The sequence below is a fragment of the Vidua macroura genome, chromosome 1, assembly GCF_024509145.1.
Source record: "Vidua macroura isolate BioBank_ID:100142 chromosome 1, ASM2450914v1, whole genome shotgun sequence".
NCBI classification, from domain to species: domain Eukaryota; kingdom Metazoa; phylum Chordata; class Aves; order Passeriformes; family Viduidae; genus Vidua; species Vidua macroura.
In genome coordinates, this window is record NC_071571.1 from 92,704,562 (window position 1) to 92,729,110 (window position 24,549).

Below are 24,549 nucleotides of genomic sequence, written 5' to 3' on the forward strand. Positions count from 1 at the left end.
GTGTGTCAACTGTTTTTTCCCTGTCCTTAAAAAAAAAAAATTAAGTCAAGAGGTGGTTCTTGCAGATTTCTCTGAGTCTTTGTTATTGCTTCTCCTTCATACAAACAGTTCTGATAGTCTCCAAATCCTCTTGATTCTGCAATACTATGCAACCTTCTTTTCAAGATAAATGGAAAACTGCAAAGCTTCCAGCAATATTTCATTTTGCACAGGCAATCACTGGCTGTAAAATACCTTTTTTTTTTTTTATCATGATGATTCATGCTCTTTCCTAAGCTACTGGTATAGTTTCCATAGTAAATGGTCTTTGATTTAGCTCATGGTTATCAATGAAAAACCACCTGAAACACAGCAATGTTTCATACATTGTTTATCAGCCATTTGCCAGTGACACAAGAACTGCAGGTGAAAGGAAAGAGAAATTTAAATACATTCTTTTTCATGCCTGTGTTTTCAAGCGGTTTACCTTATAGAAAAAATGTCCTAAAGCTGATAAATATGACTGACACTGTTAAATACAGAGTGACTTCAGATATTTCCTTTCAGGTTTGAAGTAGATGTGACCTCACCAGGTAGTAGCTATCAAGCAGCTGTTTCCTCAGATACTTGTTTTTCACTGTATTTCTCTGCAGGTTCATGGGTCTGCTGTCATCACAAGCTACTCTTAAGTTGTGCACTCTGTATCCTACACATCCTCAATCTACTGAAATAGAGCAAAGTACCACTGAGGTGTGAAGCAAAGGAAATCTGAGTCCAAATATTTCACCTTTTCTTTTTGCAGCCGGACCCTGCGGGCAGAGATATCTCCATCCGACCAATCCTGGAGCACTGCGAAAACACCCACATGACCATTTGGCTTGGGATTGTCTATGCTTATAAAGGGCTGCTGATGGTAAGCACAGCTTCTTCTGCACAGCACTGACTTCAAGCTGCTATTTACTGATTGGCATGAACTGAATTATATTTGCTTTCCTGATGGCTGGGAGTGAGTAAAAACTGCCTCGAGTACAATTTCTATAATCAGATCTGTTCTAGTGTTCATTAAACAGTAATATGTGGATATATGCATATGTAAAATATATAAGACATCAGTAGCATTTAAGCAGAATATTATGGATATACCACAAACTTAGAAATTCAGTACTGAAAAGATGGGTTTATAAATGAGACAACTTCGTAAATAAAGAAGTCAAATCATCCAAATTCCTGAAGATTCTCCAAAAAGGTGGAACTAAGTTGTCTGAGATGTCTGCCTCTTAGTTGCTAATGTATTTGAGGAATAGTCATGAGATGCAAGATTGATCTGGGGCCTTAATCAAAATAACCCTTTTGTCACTGAGGCCCATCTCCATAAAAATATTTTGTAACTAAAACAGACCTCAGGAACCAAGAACCCCGAGGCTTGGTAGTTAAAAAAAAAAAAAAAAAAAAAAAAAAACAACCCCCCCCCAAAAAAAAAAAACAAACCTGTATAGGTGACTATTAGTGCTTAAAAGATCCTGATCCTGAAGGTTTGAAAGCATCTGATATGGACAGCACTGATCCACAGAACATCTATCTAGAGTTGAGCCCCATCTGGATCCTAAGCCTGACAGACATTAGTCTACACTGCCTGAAGGGGTCAATCTGTTCTGTGCATTTGGAGCACGCTGGTTCATTAGGACACCAGGAAAAGATTGGATCGGCTGCTTCCATGTGGCATGGTTGGTGCTGCTGCCCAGAGGGGGCTGCTGGTGCCTGGAGTCCTCTTCTTCCCTCTCCCCTACTGCTGCTTTTCATGCTGCTTTTTTCAGGCTGAAAAATCTTTAAATATCCAATATGAGGTTAGGAAGGGAGAGATGAGAAGTTTTGTTTCTGTAAATTCTAAACAGTTGCTTTGTGGTCAGGCCACTCTGCTGGGGTGAACCTTCAAGCAAGGAAGCACCAGCAACAAGTGTCTCCAGGTCCCAGGTGAGAGCTCTGATGAAGCCCTCTCAGCTTTCCATTTAATAAAGAAAATGAAAAAAAAAAAGTCAACTTTAGGTGTAGATGTCTCCTTTTCAGAGAATGTCCAAGTAGGAAATGAGCTAGGATGTACGTGCTCTCTCCAAAGGGATCAGGAATTAAGAGAGATTCCACAGCTCAGCATGTCTTACTGGTTGGTCAGCTCGGGGTGGCTCTGGATGCACATTAACCTTGGCATGCAGCACAGCATCAAGGAATTTGTGTCCTGAAGGGCGCCACAAGCTGGGAGCTGTGACATTGACCAGCACTGCGGCCACAGTAAAATTCAAACAACTGCTAGGGCTTTTTTTGGTTTTTCAAGTAACTTCATCCATGTTTTCAGTTAAAATATTTCAAATATATATTCTCTGGCAATTTTCTTTGAGCTTTCGAGGTTGAGTGGTGTTAGTAGTCAAACTGCTTGGGTTCTCACTAGTCCTTTGCCCTAGATTGTTTTGTCAGCACGTATATTAGGCTATTTTCTACAAGATATGTGACTCTCTTAAAGTCTTTAAGTGTCATTTGCAAACTTATTTTGCAAATGTCATTACATTATTAGACAATAATATGTGCATATATGTGCATGTATGTATATGTAAAATACTCAATTCACTATTGAACTTCTTGGCTTGTGGTATATCTATAATATTCAGCTTAAGTGCTACTAATATCTCATTTATTTTACGTATGCCATTACTCACTAATTTCAGACAGACAGTGTTTCATAACCACCAGTGAAATACACACTTTTTATTACTCCGGTGCCCTCTTAACACACAAATCACTACATATTAAAAAGGAAGATACTCATCTGAATAATTTAAATAATTGCTATGAGTGAATGAGTGATATGAGGACAACAGAACTGATGCATTTTATCTCATCACCAAAGACATTTCTGTACACCACACATAGTTTGCCTTCAGAGCAAAAAAAAACCAGAACCTCTCATGTTACTGTATCATGTTATAGAGGTTTAGCTAATTCAAAATTATGTGATTTTTAATAATAAAACATATCTAATTTAACATGCTAGATTACAGCACAATGCAATATTTAAGGTGAAATGGCTTTATGGGGCCAAAATTATTTACTGTGACCTCTTGTCTCAAAAGGGGAATATAAAAAATGAGGTTGACCTAAAAAAGTTCCTTTCTTTTTTGTCTTGAAGTAAAAGCAATACTGTCCATTCTGATGTCTTAAATGCACCGATGCAGTGAATAAATCACTCAGGGTAGGACAGAGCACAGAAGGGCAGGAAAGGGCAGGGAAGGCAAGAAATGGCAAAATAAGGGAAGGCATTACTTAATGGGATATATTGGTTCCCTCTTCATTAAAGTAAGCAAATTCTGAAAGTCAGATTCACAATTCTTCAATTGCCTCTGAAGCTATATGAGGCAATGCTCACTCTGCATGAAGGCTTCTCAGTTATTAGATTCAGATTCCTCAGGTGACTAGAGAATAAGAGGAAAATTACCATCCGAAATTTTGCCTTTATCATTTTATTAACCTTCTTAATATCCAGTGTATTAATCTTCTCCAGTTCCTCCATACTTAGAGGATTCACTGTTTTCTCCCATCTCAAGCTCAGCTCCAAAAAGGCTGCATACAAGTTCAAGGTCTGTCTATGTGTACATGTTGACCATCACAGAATTACAGAATGAATTAGGCTGAAAAAGGCTTCTGAGATCAAGTCCAACCTATGCCTGAACTCCAGTATGTCAACTAGGTAGTTGCAGTATTTTGATTTTTGATGAGGAAGACATAGTAGAAAAGCACCTTTCCTTCATATATGCCAAAGGATGATAGAAAACACACCACCTTAAACTTGGTGGTGCATTATTAGGGAGTGCACTAACATCTTTCCGAGGGATATGAGTTACTTGTCTCATCTCAGCCAGAACAATGCCAGACTGGATTCCTAGAATGCTTTGCTTATTAATCACACACACATTAGTCTTGTCTACTATTTAATTCCTCTCTTCCTGATAATTCTTGGAGTTAACATTGGACTCAAGATGTACATCTGTTGGAAGTCTCATTATGTCCCTGACATCTTATTACAGGTACCTGTTATTCAGCTACTGAGAAACAGGCTTTTGAGGAAAAACTATATTTTGAGGTTGACTGTTGCTCTCTGTATGTAATCCTGTTTTTACCCTGTGTTAACTGAAGGGGTTTTAAGCCATAACTAACAATAGTGACCATTTCTCATACACTGTTTTTAATGTGTTGTCCTCAGCTAACCTTGCCAAGAATGAAAATATCAGTATTTCATGACTGAGATAGGAAAAAAATAATATATATTCACCATGGAACTTGATAAATGTCACTAAGAATAAGAAATTTATTTTCTTCTAACTATTCATAGTCCAACATTTCACTATAGTTGATATACTGCTCAACACAACTCTGTAATTGATTTAGAAGCCAAAGAAAATATTAATTCAACTCAAATAGATCCTTGGGATAATGTTCAATCTTAATTTCAAGTCTGAAAGAATCCTCTGCTTCCAAAGGCTCTCTAATTGCTAAGCTGAATTTGTGTTACTTCCAAGCCTTGAATTTTGGTGGGTCTTGCATATATACTGTCCCTCTTACTCTAAAATGACCAGATGTCCTTATTTCTACGCAAATTTCCTTGCATTCAGCCAAATTTCTGTGATTGCTCTAAAAATCTTTCTGTGAGTTATCTAACATCCTTACCCCCTGCTTCCTCTGCATCATTTTCAGCCATGTTATTATCTTCTTCAAGTCAATGTACATATCTGGGAAGCTTAAGTTAGACTTTTTTTTTAACTATCTTATTTTTTAGTAGCTTCTCATTAATAGTTATATGTTGAGAGCCATCACATAGATTTCAATCACTTTAAATTTGTTGTATTGATTTTATAGCATTCTGTATTTAAATAATGATGCTGTGCAGTATTAAGACAAACACTACTGGGAAGTCCATGTATCCTGCATGAATGTAATTACCTTTATTCAGTCTTGCAAACTCATTAAAAAAAAAATAATAACAATTTTAATTATATTGCTATCCCTTTTTTTCTCCCCCCCACTTATTGGCTGAGTTCATGTGTCAGCCATTTCATTAATTTGCTTAGGATAGAAATTACGGTAATAGCTCTGTAATCACTGGGGGTGTTCCACTTTCTCTTTTCCCATATGGCCTCTTTGTATCTTAAGTGGAGCTTTGCCAGAATTCAATAAATATCAACAATTAAGCCCAGCAGTCCAGACAACTTCTAAATCAATTCTTAAAACTACTGCATGTAAGTTGCGGGATCTCTGTGATTACAGCAGCTTGTCTTGACAGAGTTTTCAAGAGCTCTCTCTTACTGCTGGAATAAGCTGCACTTCACTGTTTTGGCAAGATGTGAATGGACTCTTCTACCTCTATGTAAATATAGGACAAAATCCCTTGTTAAGCACATCTTATCATGCATCATTGCTATTGAATTTGTCATCTCCCAAGGAATGAATCGTTATTATGATTCATTTTTCTTAACTTACAATTTTATAAATCTTTATGAATTCTGTTAATGCTGCTAGCCATTCATTTACTACTATGCATTTAACTTACCTTTCACTATCTCTATTTTAGATCTTTGATTCATAATCATTATTATGAATTTCCTCTTTTTAACTTTTCTTACATTCTGCCCAGTCTTTGGCCAATTATTTTGCTTGTTCGTTTTACATTCCACAACCACCAAAACAATTTTTAAGGTAAGAATAGCTTTTTTACACATCTGCAGCTTAGGACAGATCATTTACAGCGCATACAAAAACTTCTTTCCATTGGTATTTGTAAATATACCTGTTGCTACCCCTTCTCCCTCTCCAATGGCTTCCTTTGCTTTGTTGGCTAATACATAAACATTACTTTTCCATTTGTTTCATGCACTTGGAAGTAGATTTTCAAAAAAAGGAGTTAGGTACCGTGGTTTAGAGCTTGGGTTCCAGTCAGTGCCCTGCAGCCCAGTCTTCAGTCAGCACTTGGTGTTCTTGCCTCAGCAGGCAGGAGGGGAAGCAGATGCTGGCTCTGTGACGGGCACCAGTTTGCAAATATCCAGCAGAAATCTTGGTCATTGACAGCATTTAGGTACCTACAGGTGTAACTGAGGGATGGTCTGGCTGTCCTTGCTGGATGTTGGATGTAGCTTTTCACTTCTGCTCCAGGTGCTTAAGCCCTCTGTGTGTGTAGAGCCCAGGAGCTGGGTACAAACAGTACAGCTGTGGTGTGCAACACATGCTCCTCCTTTTACTATTTTACTATTATTTTATATTTACTCAATGAAAGTTTGATGTAAAGAAATACTTTTTTATCACTAAGGAAAAGGAAGCAGTGGAGCAGCTCACCCAGAGAGTTTGATCAGCCTTTGTCCTTAAAAGGTTCCAGAACCAGACTGGATAAAAGTATGAACAACCTGGACTGAAATCACATCTAAGCCTGCTTTTTGAGCAGGAGGTTGCACTAGATTATTTCCTCAAGTCCCTCCCAATTTTCTTATGAGATTATGTCAACCATATTATTAATTACTTTATAAAATTAATAAATTTGATGTGTAGAAAAATCAAATCATTTTCAGATTATGTTAAAATTCCCCATTGTTTTCTGATAATACCTTTGATATTTAACACATATATTTGCATTCTTTCTTAATTTCCTTCATGATCAAAAAGAGAACTCAGAAGAAGGACCTACCTCCTTATCAATTAACTTGCAGGATTACAACTCATATATGTGGTGGGACCCATCTGTCCCATCTTACAGTAATTAGAGAGGAAGATTGTTAAGCTTTGTGGTGGGGGAAAGTAGTTTATAGTGGTACCAGATATTTATTATTTCTTCAATAAAACATGGACAGTATTTTAGCATCCAAAGCCATGGATAATTTTTGTTGGATAATTTTTTCCCTAATATGACCATAAGGAAACTTGAAATATATTTTTGAAATATATTTTACTGCAGATAGTGCAGTATTCCCTTACGTGTCTCTAGGCATCAGTTTTTGTATAGCAGAAATTGGTTTAAGCTGTAGCACACACTGGCTTTTAGCAGAGGTGCTTCACCTCTTTACAGAGCTGTGATTGTGGTAATCTTAAGCCAAAGACAATAGAAAGCTATTCCAAATGGATATTTGCTAATGACCAGTTGTGTATTTGTTTCAATTGAGTTACTACAATTGTTTCATGACTAAGCAGAATTTTCATGCAAAAAGTCAAAGGTACTGTGAATGGAAAGAGGGGAAAATATTTTATTGACCTGTTGGTTTGAGAGGCTGGAGTATAAAGTGAAATCTGGATGCCTGTTAGTGTTCAAAGCTTTGTGCAGCTGCTTTTCTGTCTTGCACTTGGAATAAAGGATTTTGCCAAGACCTTTAAGAAGAAAGTTCTTCAGCTGAGTAGCTGAATATGCATATCTTGCAACTAAAATCAATATTTATTTCTTGTCCTAATGCTCAATAGAAACATTAAGCTTCCCTTTAGTAATGTCTATCTAGAGCAGCTCTGTGAAAATTAACTAAATACACAGCTGACTCACAGCAGATCAGGGGAGTGAGCAATGGTTTAACATCAGATTGTACTGACAGTGAAGGTAAAAGACCTACAAGAGAATAGTTTGCCTTTCAGTTTTCTAACCTTACTTATTGTACATGTAATTTTTTTTAAGTCACTTTTCTATGCATCTTCCTGAAAGCTGCTAAATATTTTGTACTGCACAATTCTCCAGTGAAAACATGAAAACCAAAATTCCTTTTTTTTTTTTAATTGAAAAATATCTGCAGTCATGTCACTGAAATAAAAATGTGCCTGTGCCTGTGATGATCTGGATTTAATGAATGAACCTGAGTAGTGAAACACACAAGTCAAGCTTCACAGTTACTTCAGGCTGAAAGGTCTTTACAGGTCAGAGTCCAAAACTGCCTTGGTTTAAGGAGGCCAGGAGAGGAAGTCTCACAGTAATCTAGCTAGAAGAAACAAAACCAAACCAAACAAAAATCTCCAGATGTAAAATCTTTGAAGAAAAGGCTTGCTGTTATTCTTTTATGTGGCACTCAGCAGGGCTACAATCCACAAGCAAACAGGGTCAATGCTATTACAACACAGCAATGAGCTGCAAAGCTGCAGCCTGGTCCAATATATAATCTTTCCAAAACCATATCCCCTAGTTATTGGCAAGCATGATCTCTGACAAGACTGGAGATTTTTTCCTCTGGTGTTTCTCTGTTCTTGCCATATATCTTTAGTGCAATTTTCTCTTTCTTTCCTAATACTGTTCATAACCTAAGCTGGCATGACTTTGAAATGAAGCATTTAAAAATGGTTTAAGGGCAGTACAGGGCAATGGAGGTGAATAAATAATTCCTTTCCTGTCATGTGACAGTCTGTGCAACCCAATAGCGAATCAGGCACTTCGTTGCATCAGTATATGTTGTGGATCTAAGCAATTGTTACTGTGTTTAGCAGTAATTCTCATGAATAAGACTTAAAATTAACTAGCTGATAGAGTTTTAAAAAATAGTGTTAAAAGTTTTCCAATATTTCAGCTACAAACACTTTTATTATAGTCCCAGATATCAAAATTTGGTCAGTACAAGATTTTTTAAAATTAAAGTTTGCCTGTTGAATTTAAACACAAGTGTAATATTCTCCATACATCTGTTTTGCCTCTAAACATTTTAATACAGATTTCTTTTATTCTATCTTTAATCACAGTGATACAATCCTGTTGTCTTCAGATACTGTTTTCCCCAAATTTATACAGTGGTTTTCTCACAGCCTTTAACCTACACAGCTTAAACCTACCATACCAGCAGCTGCAAAGGTAATACTCTAAATCAGTGTCAAATGGAAGCTGCCTATCCTCAAACAAAAGAAGAAACAAACCAATCCTGCCTGTACAGCTGCCCATATCTTCTGAGAAAATCCAAAACAATATTTTATGGCACTTTCTACATCAAGAAGATATGTGTATTAGACCACCAAAATTGAAGAAGGCTTTAAGTTCATGAATAACAGTGTTGGAAGGCTTCCTATCTGCATTCTCAGTGTCATTGGTTGAGATCCAAAAAGGACTAAAATTAGGCCATTAGGCTTGACAGTAGGTTGAGGTGTCCTTAGATTTTAGACAACAGCTTTCTATAGGGGAATGTGTAGCCCTGAGTAATTCAGACTCCTTTGGAGATGCGTGGGGTCCATCAGAAGCCGCAGGATGGGAATTGTAACTGGTGTAAAGCAGTGGGGACAGATGTGTCCTACACCTCTCTGAATCCAGCACTACAGCACTGCTAAGAGCTGCCTGCCTCCATCCCAATGTGTATTTATGCACGCCTTCTCTAAAGACTGTTTAATCAAAATTCTCAGCAGAGATCAGAACTAACATCCCACGCAAGTGCCCAATTAATTAAGACAGTCACTCTCTCATTACATAAAATCCAGCAGCTCTGAAAGAAGTTTGAGAGCTCCTTCTGAGGCTAGACTCTGCTCTGGGGTTAGGGAGCATATCTCAGGAAAATTTGGAATTGTGCTGTGTTCTCCAAACATGAAGCTATGCAATGGTCATCACCAGTATCATTGTCTTGAATGAAGATGTCTGCTGATGTATTTTGTGTGGGGCCCAAGCCAGCAGGCAGTCCTGAGAAGCCTTTACCAACTTGAGCCCTCTAGGAGCAATAGGAGGAGAGACAGCTGCATTACAAATCCCAGCAGGCAGCCTAAAAATATCAAATAGTCCTTAAATTCCACAGCAGCCTCAAGAATTAGGTTCCCCCAAGCATAATTTGAAATGTAATTTTATTATCTGGGGAAGATGAATGTTTAAAGTTTAGGTACCAGGAGTAAAGAGGAGCTGAACTAGGTACAATGAATCTGTGTTTTTAACTGTAGCTCCCAAGTCTCATATTCAAAAGCTGTCAAGGAATCACAGAAATCTGGACCTTTCACTAGCAGTGTCTGCATCCCATTCCTCAACCAAGCCATTTTACAGGATTTTACCAAGGGATTTACAGGATTTTTACAGTCATAAAACTGAATCTTTCATGTGTGCATATTGTCAGAGCCTCAGGAAGGGGTAAAATAGGAAGGGCAGGAGAAGGAAAAGCAAAGCCTTGGGCTCCCTCAGGATAGCTTTATCTCAGAGGAGAAACCTATCAGCCCCACAGAGCCTTGCAGGCATCTGTACCAGGCAAAGAAGGAGCACCTCTGCAATCACCACTGCCCTGGCAGCAGGATGCAGAAAACTCTCAGCTTTTATCCATGTTTGAATCTCAAAGATGAGCTGTGACTTCTAGAAAAGTCTTTTCCTGAGGCAAGCATTTTACCCAAAATGATAATAAAAATTAAAAACAATGCTCCCGGATTTATAATGTCTCATTCTGAGGAAACTCACTTGCTGCAAGAGCTTCTCCCTTTCTTCAGTTATCATAAAAACAAACATATATCTTCCTTTCATCCAAAAGATATTTAACCATTTTCCATGCTGTTCTCAATTATAAGTGAGAATGGGCTAAACCATAACCCCCACAACACTCTTCAAAAGATCTTTTTTCCATTATAATTGATCTTTTAGATCATTTTATAACCGCCTCAGCTATAAATTCATCCCCATTATTTGTAATAAGTGCTGGCCTCATGTAAGTATGTTGGCTGTTTTCCCAGAATAATCCTTTTGGAATGGATTCTGTTCATGCTGGGGGAAGTGGAGGCGAGTGAGGGATGACCTACAACCTTAAAAATCTTATTAATAATTAACCATAGTATGAAAATATAGAATTGTTCTCCACAGTTAATCAGGGTCTCATCCCTTTAAAAAGGTGATGTAGAAATACAGACAAGAATTCCTTCTACCCCTCAAAACACCTCAGCCCGGACTAGCCTGTTTCTCAGTTCAGGGCTGGCAAAAGTAAATTTTCAGCAGAACTGAGTAGTGCAGCACCAAGAGTGTAGGGAGTGGAGAACAGGCAACCGCTGAGATGGTGAGGTTTAGGGGGAACAGGTTTGTGCCCTGAAAAAAGGGTACCACCACTGTGTGTCCCCCTCCCCCCCCCCCTCCATGCACCCAGGAGAATACAGTGACAATTTGCTTCCACAGAGCCTGAAAAGGAGTCTGTACATTCCTGCTCTGCCTAGGCACAGTGCCAGACCCAGCAGCAAAGGAGTGCTGCCTGCATCCTTCCCTATTGGAGGGATTACCTTATTTACCAGAGGGGCTCTGAAATGTATCAGAGGATGAGCTGTTGCTCTGGCACAAAGCTTGATAAGGGGCTCACTCACCTCTCAGCTGCTCTGCATGAATGGCTGAGACCCCTTGCTGACCCAGGTAGCTGTCCACAGACCCTTTAAGAGCATCCTTTTCCCATGCTCTGCCTGCAGCAGCCACTACTGTTCTTCCTGAAATTCATAGGCTGCTGGGAAGATGAGGAGAAGAGGCAATGGGTCAGAGTGAGGTGTGGGCTCTAGTGCTACTAAAGGAGATTAAACTGAAGAGACAGGACTGCAACAACGAGGCAATGGAATGCCCTGAACAGGACCATCTCCTGCAGCAGCATGTAGAGGGATAGGGTGGGAATGTTGCTGAGAAAGACTTGGGTAGGGATTGCAGGGGCAACTACTGCTGCTGTTGCTGGGAAGGACCACCTGTGGCAATGTATCTTGATAGGGATTGCAGCAGTGATGGCAGCATTGGAAAGTGGGTCAGCAAATGGTTCTACATCCCTTGCCTGGACTGGGAAGCCCCTGCAGCCTGGCACATTCCACGGGCTAAGAGTGGATGCCCAATCTGCCAAAGCCTACCAGCCAGCCCTGCTCATGAACACGTGGCAGGGTGACATGTGTGCTGTAGGCAAGAAAATGAAATAAGCCAGCAGACAAGCTCAGGGAGGGCAGGGCTGGGAGCTCAGCAGCAAGTCCTGGTTGGAAGTGCCTGGATGAGTAGGTAGGTGGCTGCAGCCTGCCTGTGGGAGTGCAAAGTAGCTGAGTCACAAGTGGTTGTCTTTGTTGCCATTGTTCTTTGAGATTCAAACTAGGCAAATAATCAAGGAAACTTGCTTTACTAGTGTCCTGGTGTTACTACAATTTGGGTTGAAACCCAAGTTTGTACAGCAAATATCAATCTGCCATTTCCCTACTCTCTTTTGCTTGTCTGGCAACCAAATACTGTTCCAAATACTGTTTTTTCCATAGGGAAAAAAACCCAAACAAACAGAAGAATAGAAGGTAAACTATAATAGATAACACCAATTAATCCCCCAAATGGCCTCACCATCGACCTACAATTTCCTGGATTGCCCATAAATTGCAGTTGTATAAAAGAGAATATTATCTCCATGACATGGCAATGGACAAATGTGCTGGTCTGGGGGGAAGGCTACTGAGGTTAATGGGAATACAGGTTTGTTCTTTCTCCTTCAGTGTCCCTGCACTGTGATCAGAAAAAAAGCTAGAAAACATAGAAACTGTATCATGGACCTTAGTGATAGTCCCTCTCTCTGTCCTTACCTTCCATCCAACACCATCTGCTGTCTGTCATGCTTCCCAAGGCACCATACACTCCTACATACACTCGGCTTTGCTGAGACTGTAGGCTGGGTTACCTATTTACAACATCTTCAGTTCGTTTAGGCTTTTACTGCATAGCCAGAACTCCTCTGAGGAATGCAAGAGGAAGAAAATAATTGTCTGCAGCAGTTCATGTTGCAGAAAAATCTAATTAAATTTCAAGGGATGGAGATGGCTTCCTTCCAGTAAAGGCTTTCCCCTGCTGAATTGCAAAAGCATATTGCAAATAACAAAGGGGCTAAAATTTAAAAATACACCAAAGGAAAAAAGCAAACAAAAAATTGCCACAAGAATGTTTTATGCCAGAAATCATTAGACAACTGCAATTGAAAGGCCATTACCAACTCCCACTATAATAAAAGACATTATAATTGTAATCTGAACAACTCGGGTGACACTTTCTACATTGTATATTTGTCTCTCATGGGACACATCTTGGCACTGCTGCTTATTAACGTAGGTGACAATCATGTAATGAATAGCTAGATTGATAAGAGTATATTGGGAACAGCTGCTAAAAATAGCTAATAAAACAATGCACATTATATCTTTACTGGAATCCTTGAAAAGAAATGGGAGGGACAATCTTTAAAAAATATTCAAAATATAAAATAAAGATAACCATAGCATTTAGAAAAGATTGTTCCAATCAGGACTAATTTTAAGTTTCACATTTTTCTTGTTAGAGCAGGAATCAGTCCTAGTGAGCAAAACAAAACACATAGGCAATTAGATATTGAGGAAAAAAGATAGGTGTATACCTCTGAATTGCAATATCACCTATATTTGTCAAGTTGGAAAACATACCTGTTTTAAATTAGTGCTTTTTCTGGATAACAGCAAATTCCTCTTAAAACTATCTTCATTTCTCCTTCTTTTACAATTTCAGTTATTTGGGTGTTTCCTCGCCTGGGAGACACGAAATGTCAGCATTCCTGCTTTGAATGACAGCAAGTACATCGGAATGAGTGTATACAACGTGGGGATAATGTGCATTATCGGTGCTGCTGTATCATTCCTTACTCGGGACCAACCCAATGTGCAGTTCTGCATCGTTGCTTTAGTCATAATATTCTGCAGCACCATTACTCTCTGCCTTGTGTTTGTACCTAAGGTAGGTGAATTTGTTTTGCATAGATCTGGATTTTTTTCCTGCTGTTTTGTAATTAGGATGTAAATATGTAGGTGTTTATCACCTTTTCAAGTGCAGGGGATGTCTATGAATTCTTAACCAAGCCCAGCCATAAACGCTTCTCTCCAGACCCTGAAGGAAAAACAAAGCTTCATGACATTTTGGAGAAAGTATGAATATATGCACTTCTAATGCCTATATTTCTACTGAAATTGTGAGTGAGGAAACAAAACTTGGTTTTTGTAGTTTCAATGGAATAGTCTCTATTTTCAGCTTTCAGGAAATTTTTGGAAAGAGTGGAGATGTAATTGGAGATTCAGGGGAGACAGGTCCTGGTGTCTACTCTGCCATGTTTCTTCTCTTCCCTCTTCTTTTTGGTGACCAGTTATAGGTACCAAAGGAATGGCATAAAGATGTCTCTGGGGAGTTTTAGGTTGGATATTAGGAAAAGGTTCTTCTCAGAGGGTGATTGGAAACTGGAATGGGATATCCAGGAAAGTGGTAACAGCACCAGCCTGACATAGTTCAAGAAGCATTTGAACAATATTCTTGGGCACTTAGTGTGATCCTTGGGGTGCTCCTGTGCCAGGCCAGGAGCTGCACTTCAGTGATCTCAATGGGTCCCTTCCCAGGATATTCTAAGATTCTTACATACCCTAAACAAGATAATCAAGATCTCTGTTTCTATACCTACAAAACAGTAAGATCTTTTTTAGTTCACTAGCATGATAAGAGATCAATTGTATTGAAACCTCTAAGTATTCACTTATGGTGGTACAATAGGCTTTGTCAGTACCTCAGAGGAAAAGTGTATGTATGCTGCAAATGCTGACACTGAAGTCATGTTTATTAATGGGTATATTAAAGGACTAAGTGAGACACAGACTGGGAAACACGTGCTTTCATTTCCTTTTGCTCTTTTGGGCTCTGAGGTTCATTGTTGGAAGAATCAAGATACTTACAGAGGGCTGGAACTTGATCAGTTCCCTTGCTGAGTTAAGCTTTAGATATGAATATGACAGATCTCAAATGAAGGGAAAACTGTTTTTATGTAAGCTTACTTAGCAAAGCCTAAAGTACTATGGAATGCATTCCATGTTTTGAAGTAAAATATTCAATTGTATTCATTTTAAGTGGCTTGCATAAAAATAGCTTATTACCCCAAATTAGATGCACATGCAGCTGGACATCCAAAAAATTTGCAAGGCAAAATGTAGGTCTTTTTGCCTCTAGAATCTGTTTTTAGATTTTTCAAGTGTGAATTTATAAGAGGCTCTTTATTAGACCACATTCAATCAATGTATTGAGCAAATTGTAGTCAGTAGATTCTGGTGCTATGTGGCATCCCATCACTGGGAGACCAAGTACTATGTGTGCAAAAGGAGCAGGAGAAACAAGCTAATAAACTTATCTCAAAGTGTCACCACTGAAAGAAATTAGAGGTGCAGACTAACAATAGAAGCTGATTTGTGATCTGCTAAAAAAAAAACAAAGTAATTCATTCTCCAGGACTGAATAACAGGATGTTTTTGCAAGTTTTGCAATTCACTTCTCAAATATTAAAAAGCCATACAGACATGTATAGTCATATTTTTGTTCTGGATCTTAGGGAAGAATCACAACTTCATTCTAAACTGAGGAAATATTCACAAACACAGCAATAGAGTGTACTTAGAAACATTACAAGACTTAAGTGGATAAGCCATATGAAAATGCATATTAAAAATCCTATGCCAAAAATACCTCCAAAGAATGTCAGAACTCTCTTCAAAGAGAATTGTTAATGCTGTCCATGCCCTTTGCCCCTTTGCTTTCATGCTCCTTTGCCCATCCTTCTCTTCTCTTGTCACAGGCTGTGAAATTACTTGTCTGATTCCTTTTTTAACCCCTTCCTCTGATCTTATTTTAAACTCCAATTACCCTACTCTCATTTTTCATCTGTTCTTTTTACTCAAAATACAAACATGAACCATAGCATGAACCTAGCATGAAGTCCCTAACCTCTTTCTGTCTATTGTCAGGTTTCCAAATGCTTAGCTGTTTAGCAAGAAAATTCATCACTGGATAAGATACAAAAAAAGATGTTGAAGCAGGGGCTGGAATGCACTTCTAATGCCCATGGGAGTGTTTTCACAGCTGGAGAGTTCTTCTAGCACTCATATATATTGTTCTACATCTCCTTTGGCCGTGCTGTGCCACAGCTGGCAAACACTCTCCCCTCAGCCTGCTCAGGTTGCACAATACCTCCTCTGGACACCACAGATTATACCCAAAACTACCTAGTTTTTACATCTAGGTAGGGTGTTAGTGTGAGACAGGCACCAAATCTCTCCCCTCAAGCAATTCTGTTGTAAATTATTGCAATCTTGGCAACTTAGATATATTTCTGGTCGATACTGAAGCCTGTTGCTCATCAAGCACAGAGGATGATAATGAAGACCTGGAAGACTGCACTTTCTCATTTATTAAACTGACCAAACAGATGCAGGCAGTAATGTGGTTTTGAGTCAGGTGAGTGCCACTACTTCTCTGCTATACCAAGTGCATTCCTTTTAACTAATCTTCAGCAGTCTCCTGGGTCAACAGTGCTGAAATTCAATTTTACCCCACAACCCTTTTATGTGCACAACTACTCAACAATGTAGACACACTAAGGAATGAAACATGACATTTTCCCCTTCCTTCTTGTCAGTTCTACTAATCTTATTTACTTATAACATGACAATTACTATACTTGTCCAGTTAAATGTCCACTTCTTCCATTGCCATTTTGTTCAGTACCAAATGCCTCAGAAAAAACATGAGTAAGAGAGATCAAAGTAAAAAATGCTCATTACCCTCTCCATTTAACAGTACAAACGTTGTTAGCATTTTACTGCATCATACTTACATTAACTGTATACATTCTTGTTATCCAATCAAAAGCTTTCCAAACACTCTTAAAACTATTATAGATTTCAGCATTCAAGGGTGTCTTGTAGAAGTTATCTGCAGAATTCAAACACCTATTATGTATATTTTTCCTGTTAGAAATTAACTGCAATGTCTAATTATCTTTTCAAGGACCAAGATATCTATGGTACTTTTCGGCATACTCTTCACTTCTTTAGAAGAAAAAATCCTAATATGCATTCTCTCTTCATGAAGTAATTGTCACAAGCTTATCAATGTTTATGAGGCTTCTATGTCCTTCCATTTTTTTTCTACTCCATCCATTTTGAGACAAAACAATGGGGTCACTTGTAGTTGCCCCGCAACTGCATACCATTTCTGGCTGCAATGGCATTAACACATTAATTCTGATCCAGTTTCCTGCAGAGCAGCAAGGCAAAATCAGTTCTAGGGATTAAAACATCCCTTTACTGTGTTGGTAGCATTTTATGCCTATTTGCAATTGGCTCTGTGGATATTCAATGCTGACCCTTTGTGAAAATTGAAACCACACAGATGTAAGACAGCAAGATATAAGTTTCACTAACTTTATGGAAGAAAAAAATTTAAAAGCTCATCTAACCTTATTCTTTGTACAGCATGAGCAAACAATATTGCCCATGGACTTTTTAATCTAGTCCACACCATGTGAATGAATTCATTAAACCATGTCCCTGTTGCAAAACACCCAATTTTTAGCTATAAACTCCCAGGTGAAGATGATTCAATGGATTATATTCAGTTTGAACTTAGACCACATCAAATTGCAGAACTTTCATCTTGTAACACTTCTGCCTGCTGCTTTAAGAAGCTTTGTAATTACCATTCTTCACATTTAATTTCATTTTCATGTATTTTTTGGTCTGGGACTTAGACACATCAGTTATAACAACCAGCCTAATTTGAAACAAAGAATTGTGAGAGTGAAGACACTTCCCTCTAGGAAGACTCAGCTACAGCAGGATATCCAGGGCCTGAAGCAGTTGGGTCTTGGTTACTTCCAGATGAATAATTCCCAACTACTCTGAGTATCTCTACCAGCATTTGAGCACATTCACAATAAGAAAAGTTTTCTCTGATCTTTAAGTGAAAATGTTGGGTTTTCAGCTTGTGTCGCCCTCCCCTTTCACTGCTGATCATTGAGCGGAGTCTGGCTCCATCCTCTTTACTCTCTTCCATCATATATTGAGTACACATGAATAATGTCATGCCCCCACAATGTCTTCCATCTCAAGACTAAATAATCAGTCTCTACTTGTATCATAAGGACTGCAACCTTCTTTGGCATCTTTGTGGCCCTTCTCTGGGCTTTCTTTACTACACCTATCTCTCTCTTGTTCTGGGCAGCCCAAACATGGACACAACATCCCAGGTGTGCTCTCACGCAGGCTGAGTAGAAAGGCAGGATCACCTCCGTGGGCCCAGGGTACTGTTGGCTCATGTTCCACCACAATTTCCAGTGCCTTTACTGAAAAGGCACTTTCCAGCCAAACAGCCCTCATGCTGTTTGGGTACATGCTTGGGGTTTATTTCTCCTCAAGGGTAGGACTTAGTATTTCCCTTTGCCTAGCTTTAGGAGATCCCTGTTGGCCCAGACCCATTTCCTTCCAGGCTGAGGAACAGCATTAGTGACGAGCTACCACAATCCTCGGAGCCTGTCAGTTCAGTCCAATTTGAATCCACTTCAGTGGTTCCTTGCCCAGTCACTTTATCAGTTTAACTTTGAGGATGCTCTGGGAGACAGTGTTATATCTTTGCTTAAGTCAAGAAAAATAGCCTCATCTACCAGCCCAGACATCTCACTGAAGACAGCTATAAATCCGGTTGTTCAGGCAGGATTTCTCTTTCATAAATCAACAATGAATGCTTCTAATTGCATTCTTGCTCTTAATATGTTTGGAAATGGTTCCCCACAGGATTTACTGCAGCATCCTCCCCAGACTGAGGTGAAGGTGGCAGGGAGGTGTTTCTCCACATTCTTCACACAGATTCTTCTCTCACATCTCCTGAACTCAGTTGTGACATTTCCTTTCTTACAATCCTCAAAAACTGCTCAAAATTAACATCATTTTCCAAAAGTAACTGAGAGCAGTCTCATGATGACATGGACCAGTTCCCTTAATCCTCAGGCATACGACTTGTCAGGTTGGCTGAACTTGATATATTCAATTTTGATATATTCAATTTTAGAGGTCTGGAATTTTTGAAGGCAAGTTTTACCAGTAAAGACTAAGGTGAAGAAGACACAGAGCAACTTAGCCTTCTCCATCTACTTTACCACCTGAAAAATGAAATGTATTATCTGCAAGCATCATCCCAATCTGCAGCTTTGGTCTGTAAATACATGCCAGGGACCACACTCTTCAGAGTCTGAGCAGTCAGATTTCTGTTAATCAGAACTTAGGGCCTTACTTTGTGCCGCTGGAGCTGCAGAACAGTTCCATGCTCTCAAGAATAAGAGGAATCAATTCCAAAATGCAGCTATACCACAAAATCTGGCTGGGTTGTGCATACAAAATGATTGCCCATTCTCTCTTTTCAGACAAGTTAGCACCTCTGGATTTATGATTCCATGCCTATCCTCTCAGGGCAGGGAGCTCCTTCAGCTTTGTCTGTATACAAATATATATATATGCTGCTTGGCAAGTAATATAAATTTTGTATTCTCTAGAGTAATCTGAGAATCTCCCTGCTGCCAAACAGCAGTAGCTTTCTCTCCTCATGTTGAGGTGATATTTTCACATTGTCACTGAGTGTTAAATTTTACTTATATTTGCTTAAATTAAATATGTTTAAGGTTAACCTTTTTCTATGTGGCTTGTTTAATTTTTTTTGAACAGCTTTGGTTTATTTTGGGTTTCTAAAAACTAATTAAGTTTCTGTTATCTCCAGAGTGCAATCTCCCATGAGTTCTCTCTGTTAATACTCCTGTTTCATGTCTCTCACTGCTTGAGTGTTACTTGTAACAGCAGGAAAGGAGAAATTTCAGATGAAACTGTGCTTGGGAAGAGGAGGGTTTGGTGGATTATTTGCTTCTTGAAGAAATATAGCCTTTGAAAATATAAACATATCAATGAAGGAGAAAAACACATATCATAGAATATTAAATATAAATTTAATATATTTAAAATCCAGACAAATATCTTTTGAATTAGTTTTTCCCTATTTTTTTTGTATACTTCTCATAATCATTTTCATTCAACCTATTCTATAAAGTTATTCAGAAATCATCTCAAGTAGTGCACATGGCAAGCAGAGCTCACTTTCCAGAGTTTTATACTTGAAAGTCAAAAAGGAGCTCTTGGTTTGCCTTTCAGTATTTTGAGATACAAAATAAATAGCTGCAAAAATAAAACAGGATTTCTTAAGGCTTTTCAACCTTTCAGCTCATCACACTGCGAACAAATCCAGATGCAGCCACACAGAACAGACGGTTTCAGTTCACTCAAAATCAAAAGAAAGAAGATTCAAAAACATCGACATCAGTCACCAGCGTCAATCAGGCCAGCACATCTCGACTAGAAGGATTGCAGTCAGAGAACCATCGCTTGAGAATGAAAATTACAGAGGTATTCTTTACTGTTTATGCTGCCTAGGCTCTTCATTTTTCATTGTTTTTTGTTGCAATTCTGCAATCCGCTTAAATGCTGACTACTTTTTAGAGAAAATAGTTAACTTTTCCCATAGAAATAATAGGAAAGAGACAATTTATATTGATTGCTAACTAGTACAGCAAATAAGTGGCAGGTGTGATAAGATGAAAACGTGCCTTAGCAAAATGGAATTAAACTTGCCCTATTTATTTGTGACAGGCCAATTACCCTGCTGTTTCACATGGACATGCTGAGCTCCACAGCTCCAGAAGTGTAACCTTTACAAGCCAGCGTAACAGAGATCCGCAGCCCCAGGGGCACTTAAGGGCTGTCTTTGTTCCTGTTTGTGGTTGAGTTCTGAGGCTGCTGTTGCTGTTATTTCTCAGCCTCTCTGAGAGTTGCTCAAAAGCTTGTTAGACATATATTTACGTCTTCCATGAAACAGAACTACATATTTTCTTAAGGTAGAAAGATACTTTTATGAACATGTGAGCTGCCTCTTTTGGCACAAAGGTGGTGGTTTCTTCAGTACCTACTGAGGGAAACGCTGAGTACATGGAGTACGTGAATTACATTAGAGCTATAGCATGCACATTTATAGTTATTCCCATCCTTGCTCAGTAGACCTGAAACTATGACAAACCAGTCTTGAAGACTGCCCAATTTTTGAGACAAGATAACCATAATTGATCCTATCATAAAGAAACTAACCTGCTCTTACCCGGTCTGTATTCTTATACCTTGAAGAAAAGCTATATAATTGCAACAGTTATTTCTTTGCCCAAATCTTAAGTAATGACAATTGCCTAGGTAACTATAAGGTATTTACTCAGACTACCAAAGAGTCCAAAAGGAAAAGTTATCTCTGCCTTGTTAAAGAAATTTAGTTCAGCTTTGCCAGGTCCCTTTCATGTGAGAGCCTTGAAATTTTTAATGAAGGCAGCTGCCTGCTGGCTATTTCTGTTCCTTTGCTCTACTGTAGTTTTTTTCTACTAAGCCTCCTAACACAAGCTCTCAGCCTGTGCCTCACAAGGCTCATGATGGTTAGCACAGGTAAAGTTGATCAGAGCAGCCATATTAGTACTTGCAGGGCTCTATTTCTTTTGGGCTTTGTTTAAATAGATTGAATTCCCAGAATCAGTGGGTCCAAATGAGTTTCATTGTCAAGGGGATTTGGAACATGCCCTACCATGGCTAGCAGCTACAACTCTGGCTCATCTAGTTTGAGTTGCTGTGTCCCAGTTCTATGAGGAATAATGTAAATTTAAATTCAGCACTTTTAAAACTCAGTTAAGCTGGTAGTGAGTGGGATGTACTCTGGACACCACACCTTGCACAACAATTCACAAAGAAGATTAGGAAGCTTGTTCTTGTCATTTTCTATTGGGGCTGTAGACAACTGAGTACAAGTCAGCCTCTGAGAAGAGCACACTGTGCTCTGCTCAATGGTAAAATTGCATTCCTGGTAGAGCTGACTGCAGTCACTCACATAACTGGACATGCCATAGCTCCCTTATATTCTCCTGTATGTTCAATAATTTGATGGATGAAACTGTTATAGCTATGTATGCCACAATTTTACATGTAGATAATAAATAGTTCAGAGGTTTTCAGTCTGGGCATTTCTCATGCCCATATATATCTCATTTGTCAGTACACCTGAATTAATTCTACTGTCAACTACTAAAGCTTATTCCTCTCCTATGCCCTGTGCACAATATCAGAGTTGAACACCATTTGTTTCTTGTAGCATTATTTTTAGAGGTAATGTAGTAGTGCTATAAGAAAACTGTATTTGTCACAAAGTAGTAATTGCATTACCTCCTGCCTTCCAGTCTAATTATAGACAGCTGTGCCTCAGTGCAAATACCTGAAGCAAGGACTCATGAAATTTGAAGGATTTGTACTCTTTGTTTTGCAGCTGGACAAAGACTTGGAAGAGGTCACAATGCAACTTCAGGACACTCCTGAGAAAACAACATACATTAAGCAGAACCACTATCAGGACCTTAATGACATTCTTAGTATACGGAACTTCACAGACGGCAAAGGTGAGTGTTAGTAAAATCCATTAGTAGCTTAACATGCCAAACCTTTGAATAGCAATCTCACTGAACTGGCTTCAGAGCACTCAGACCTTAGTAAGACAATTTAAATATTTTGGTTGAATTGCTGAGAGTATGCAGATTCACATAATAAGCTATATGGTACCCACTGAGTAGTTATTTCTGTATATGCATCTTCTATTGTAACACACATGGTGAAGTGGGAAACTTTAAGTGTACTTATATTCAGAAGCCAAGTTTTTTTGTGCTGCATGGAGAGAGGAAAGTCACAGAATTTTAAGCCCAATTAATATGTGCTTGCCTGACTAGGATGCTGAAATCCTGCTTTTGGACACTGCTATCAAACACATAAAAGAAAAGCATGTAAATATTTCAGTGCTGGTTTGGATTCCAAATGCAGAATTGAAGCCACTCATGTATGAAAGTTCTTCCCTAGGAACTGATTAAAAAGGATTTAATGACAACTGTAATATTCCTAAGTTGTTTCTCCTGTGTCTCTTGCATCACTCTCTGAAGAAATACATGCAAGAGAATTTCTTCCATTAGAGCCATTTGGCTTTTCGGGAAGCAATAAAGTCTGCTGCATAGCACAATAAAAGTGGAAGCCAGGACACCCACCTTCCATATCTGACTGTAGAATGGATCTACTTTGTGACTTCTGACAAACAGCTTTGTACAGCTGACTATTACCATAGTGTGTGAAAACCTGGTTGCTCTGTGTTCAGAATTTGTATATTTGCATGTTTGTTACACTGCAAGGCTCAGGTTTCTTATTGATGTGGCACTATAGGCTGGATTATGTGGGACAGAAGTTACTTCTATGAATATATTTGAAGAACAATTTTACAACCACGGCAACAGTTCACATATGTTTTTGAAGTATATTGAAATTTCTGTTGGATAAGGTTACTTTTTCTTGCACCTTTTGTTTTAGCCTGGGTAGACACAGGGTTTTATAACTTGTGGCAAAAAGAAGAAAAAGGGAGTGTTACCAGTGTCCTTTTTAAAAGTAAAAAAAAAAAAAAAAAAAACCAAAAAACTGAAGAGGGGAAAGGAGGAAAAGGAAAACGTAAATAGCTGCTGGAGGCGTGTGATTATTGGGCTGAGATCAGGAGCAAGAACTAACATCAGTGAGTGGGATGAGGCAGTTTGAAAGGAACACATAGAATGTTCCTCTCATGTCAGATGCTCCAGGAAAAATGATAAATCATGAATAATATTTCAAGCAGAAAAGATATATTGCATTGTGCCAAATGCCCATTTGAGTCTGGGTATGAGAAACAAAAAATTATTCTCAAGAAATACACTGGGTATAAATTTAGGATGTATGCTTCCCACAGCAAGATGCACTCCATTAGCAGTAGGAGGCTGGCAAAGAAATCAAGGATAAAATATAACCTTTCTGCACTTACTTGTGGCTATGTCTACAAAAGACATTGATGCCTTAACTGCTGCTTTAAGCAACAGCATCCAAGATTGTCTTTTGTTTCTAACTTTCCCCCAGTACAACTCCCTAGCTTTTACATTTCTGCTGTAGGGTGCATATTTAAAATCATCTGTAAGCATGGACCTTAATGTCCAGAGTCACTTGGAACTATGTATTCTTGGGATTTACAGGGTAGATATTCTGCATACTGAAGTTACTGGACACAATTTTCTCAATGGACCTACCACATAAAGCTCCACACAAAAGATGGGACAGGTGGAGAAAGATGGTTTTCCTTGTCGAAATTTGCATGGAAAGGTTAGAGCATCCATTCACCTGGGAATGAGGAAGACATGGATCCCAATTTGCAGAAGGTGTTTGAAGCTTGGTCCCACACCTGGCTGCAAATACTCCATGCATGCATATTATAGTGTATGCTGATTCTGACTCAAGTGACATTAAATATTCATACTTCCAGGCTCTGAGCCACGGTGATCAGCCACCCTTGCTAGCCTTTTCCCGTCCCTCCAATTCTATTTCTTCTGCCTCTTATCTTTCCACACTTCCCTGTCCCTTATCTACATCTGAATCTCCTGTTTCTCTCACTGCACCCATTCCCAATAGTCAACCTATGTGCTTAATATAAATTTGCTGTTCCAATCAAAATAACAAGGCTTTGTAGAATTCATGCTGCTGAGTCACTGCTGATTCTGTGCAGATTCAAACAGACACCACTTAAATGGTATTTTAAAAAATTCTGGCCCTTACGGCTACAGGAAAGCTAACTCTGAATGACATGACTATGCTTTCTGTAGCTATGCATTTCATGAGCTTTCAGTAAAGGAAAGTAAA

General features: G+C 38.8%; 1 protein-coding gene across 1 annotated transcript in view; it reads left to right on the forward strand.

Moving 5' to 3' along the window:
• GABBR2 (gamma-aminobutyric acid type B receptor subunit 2) overlaps positions 1-24,549 on the forward strand; it is a 350,484-nt gene that overhangs the window by 310,238 nt on the left and 15,697 nt on the right. Inside the window, exons 14-17 of the mRNA XM_053976709.1 lie at positions 782-892; positions 13,439-13,663; positions 19,999-20,181; positions 22,127-22,256. Coding sequence (XP_053832684.1) covers positions 782-892; positions 13,439-13,663; positions 19,999-20,181; positions 22,127-22,256 — 649 coding nt within the window. The remainder of the gene's footprint in view (positions 1-781; positions 893-13,438; positions 13,664-19,998; positions 20,182-22,126; positions 22,257-24,549) is intronic.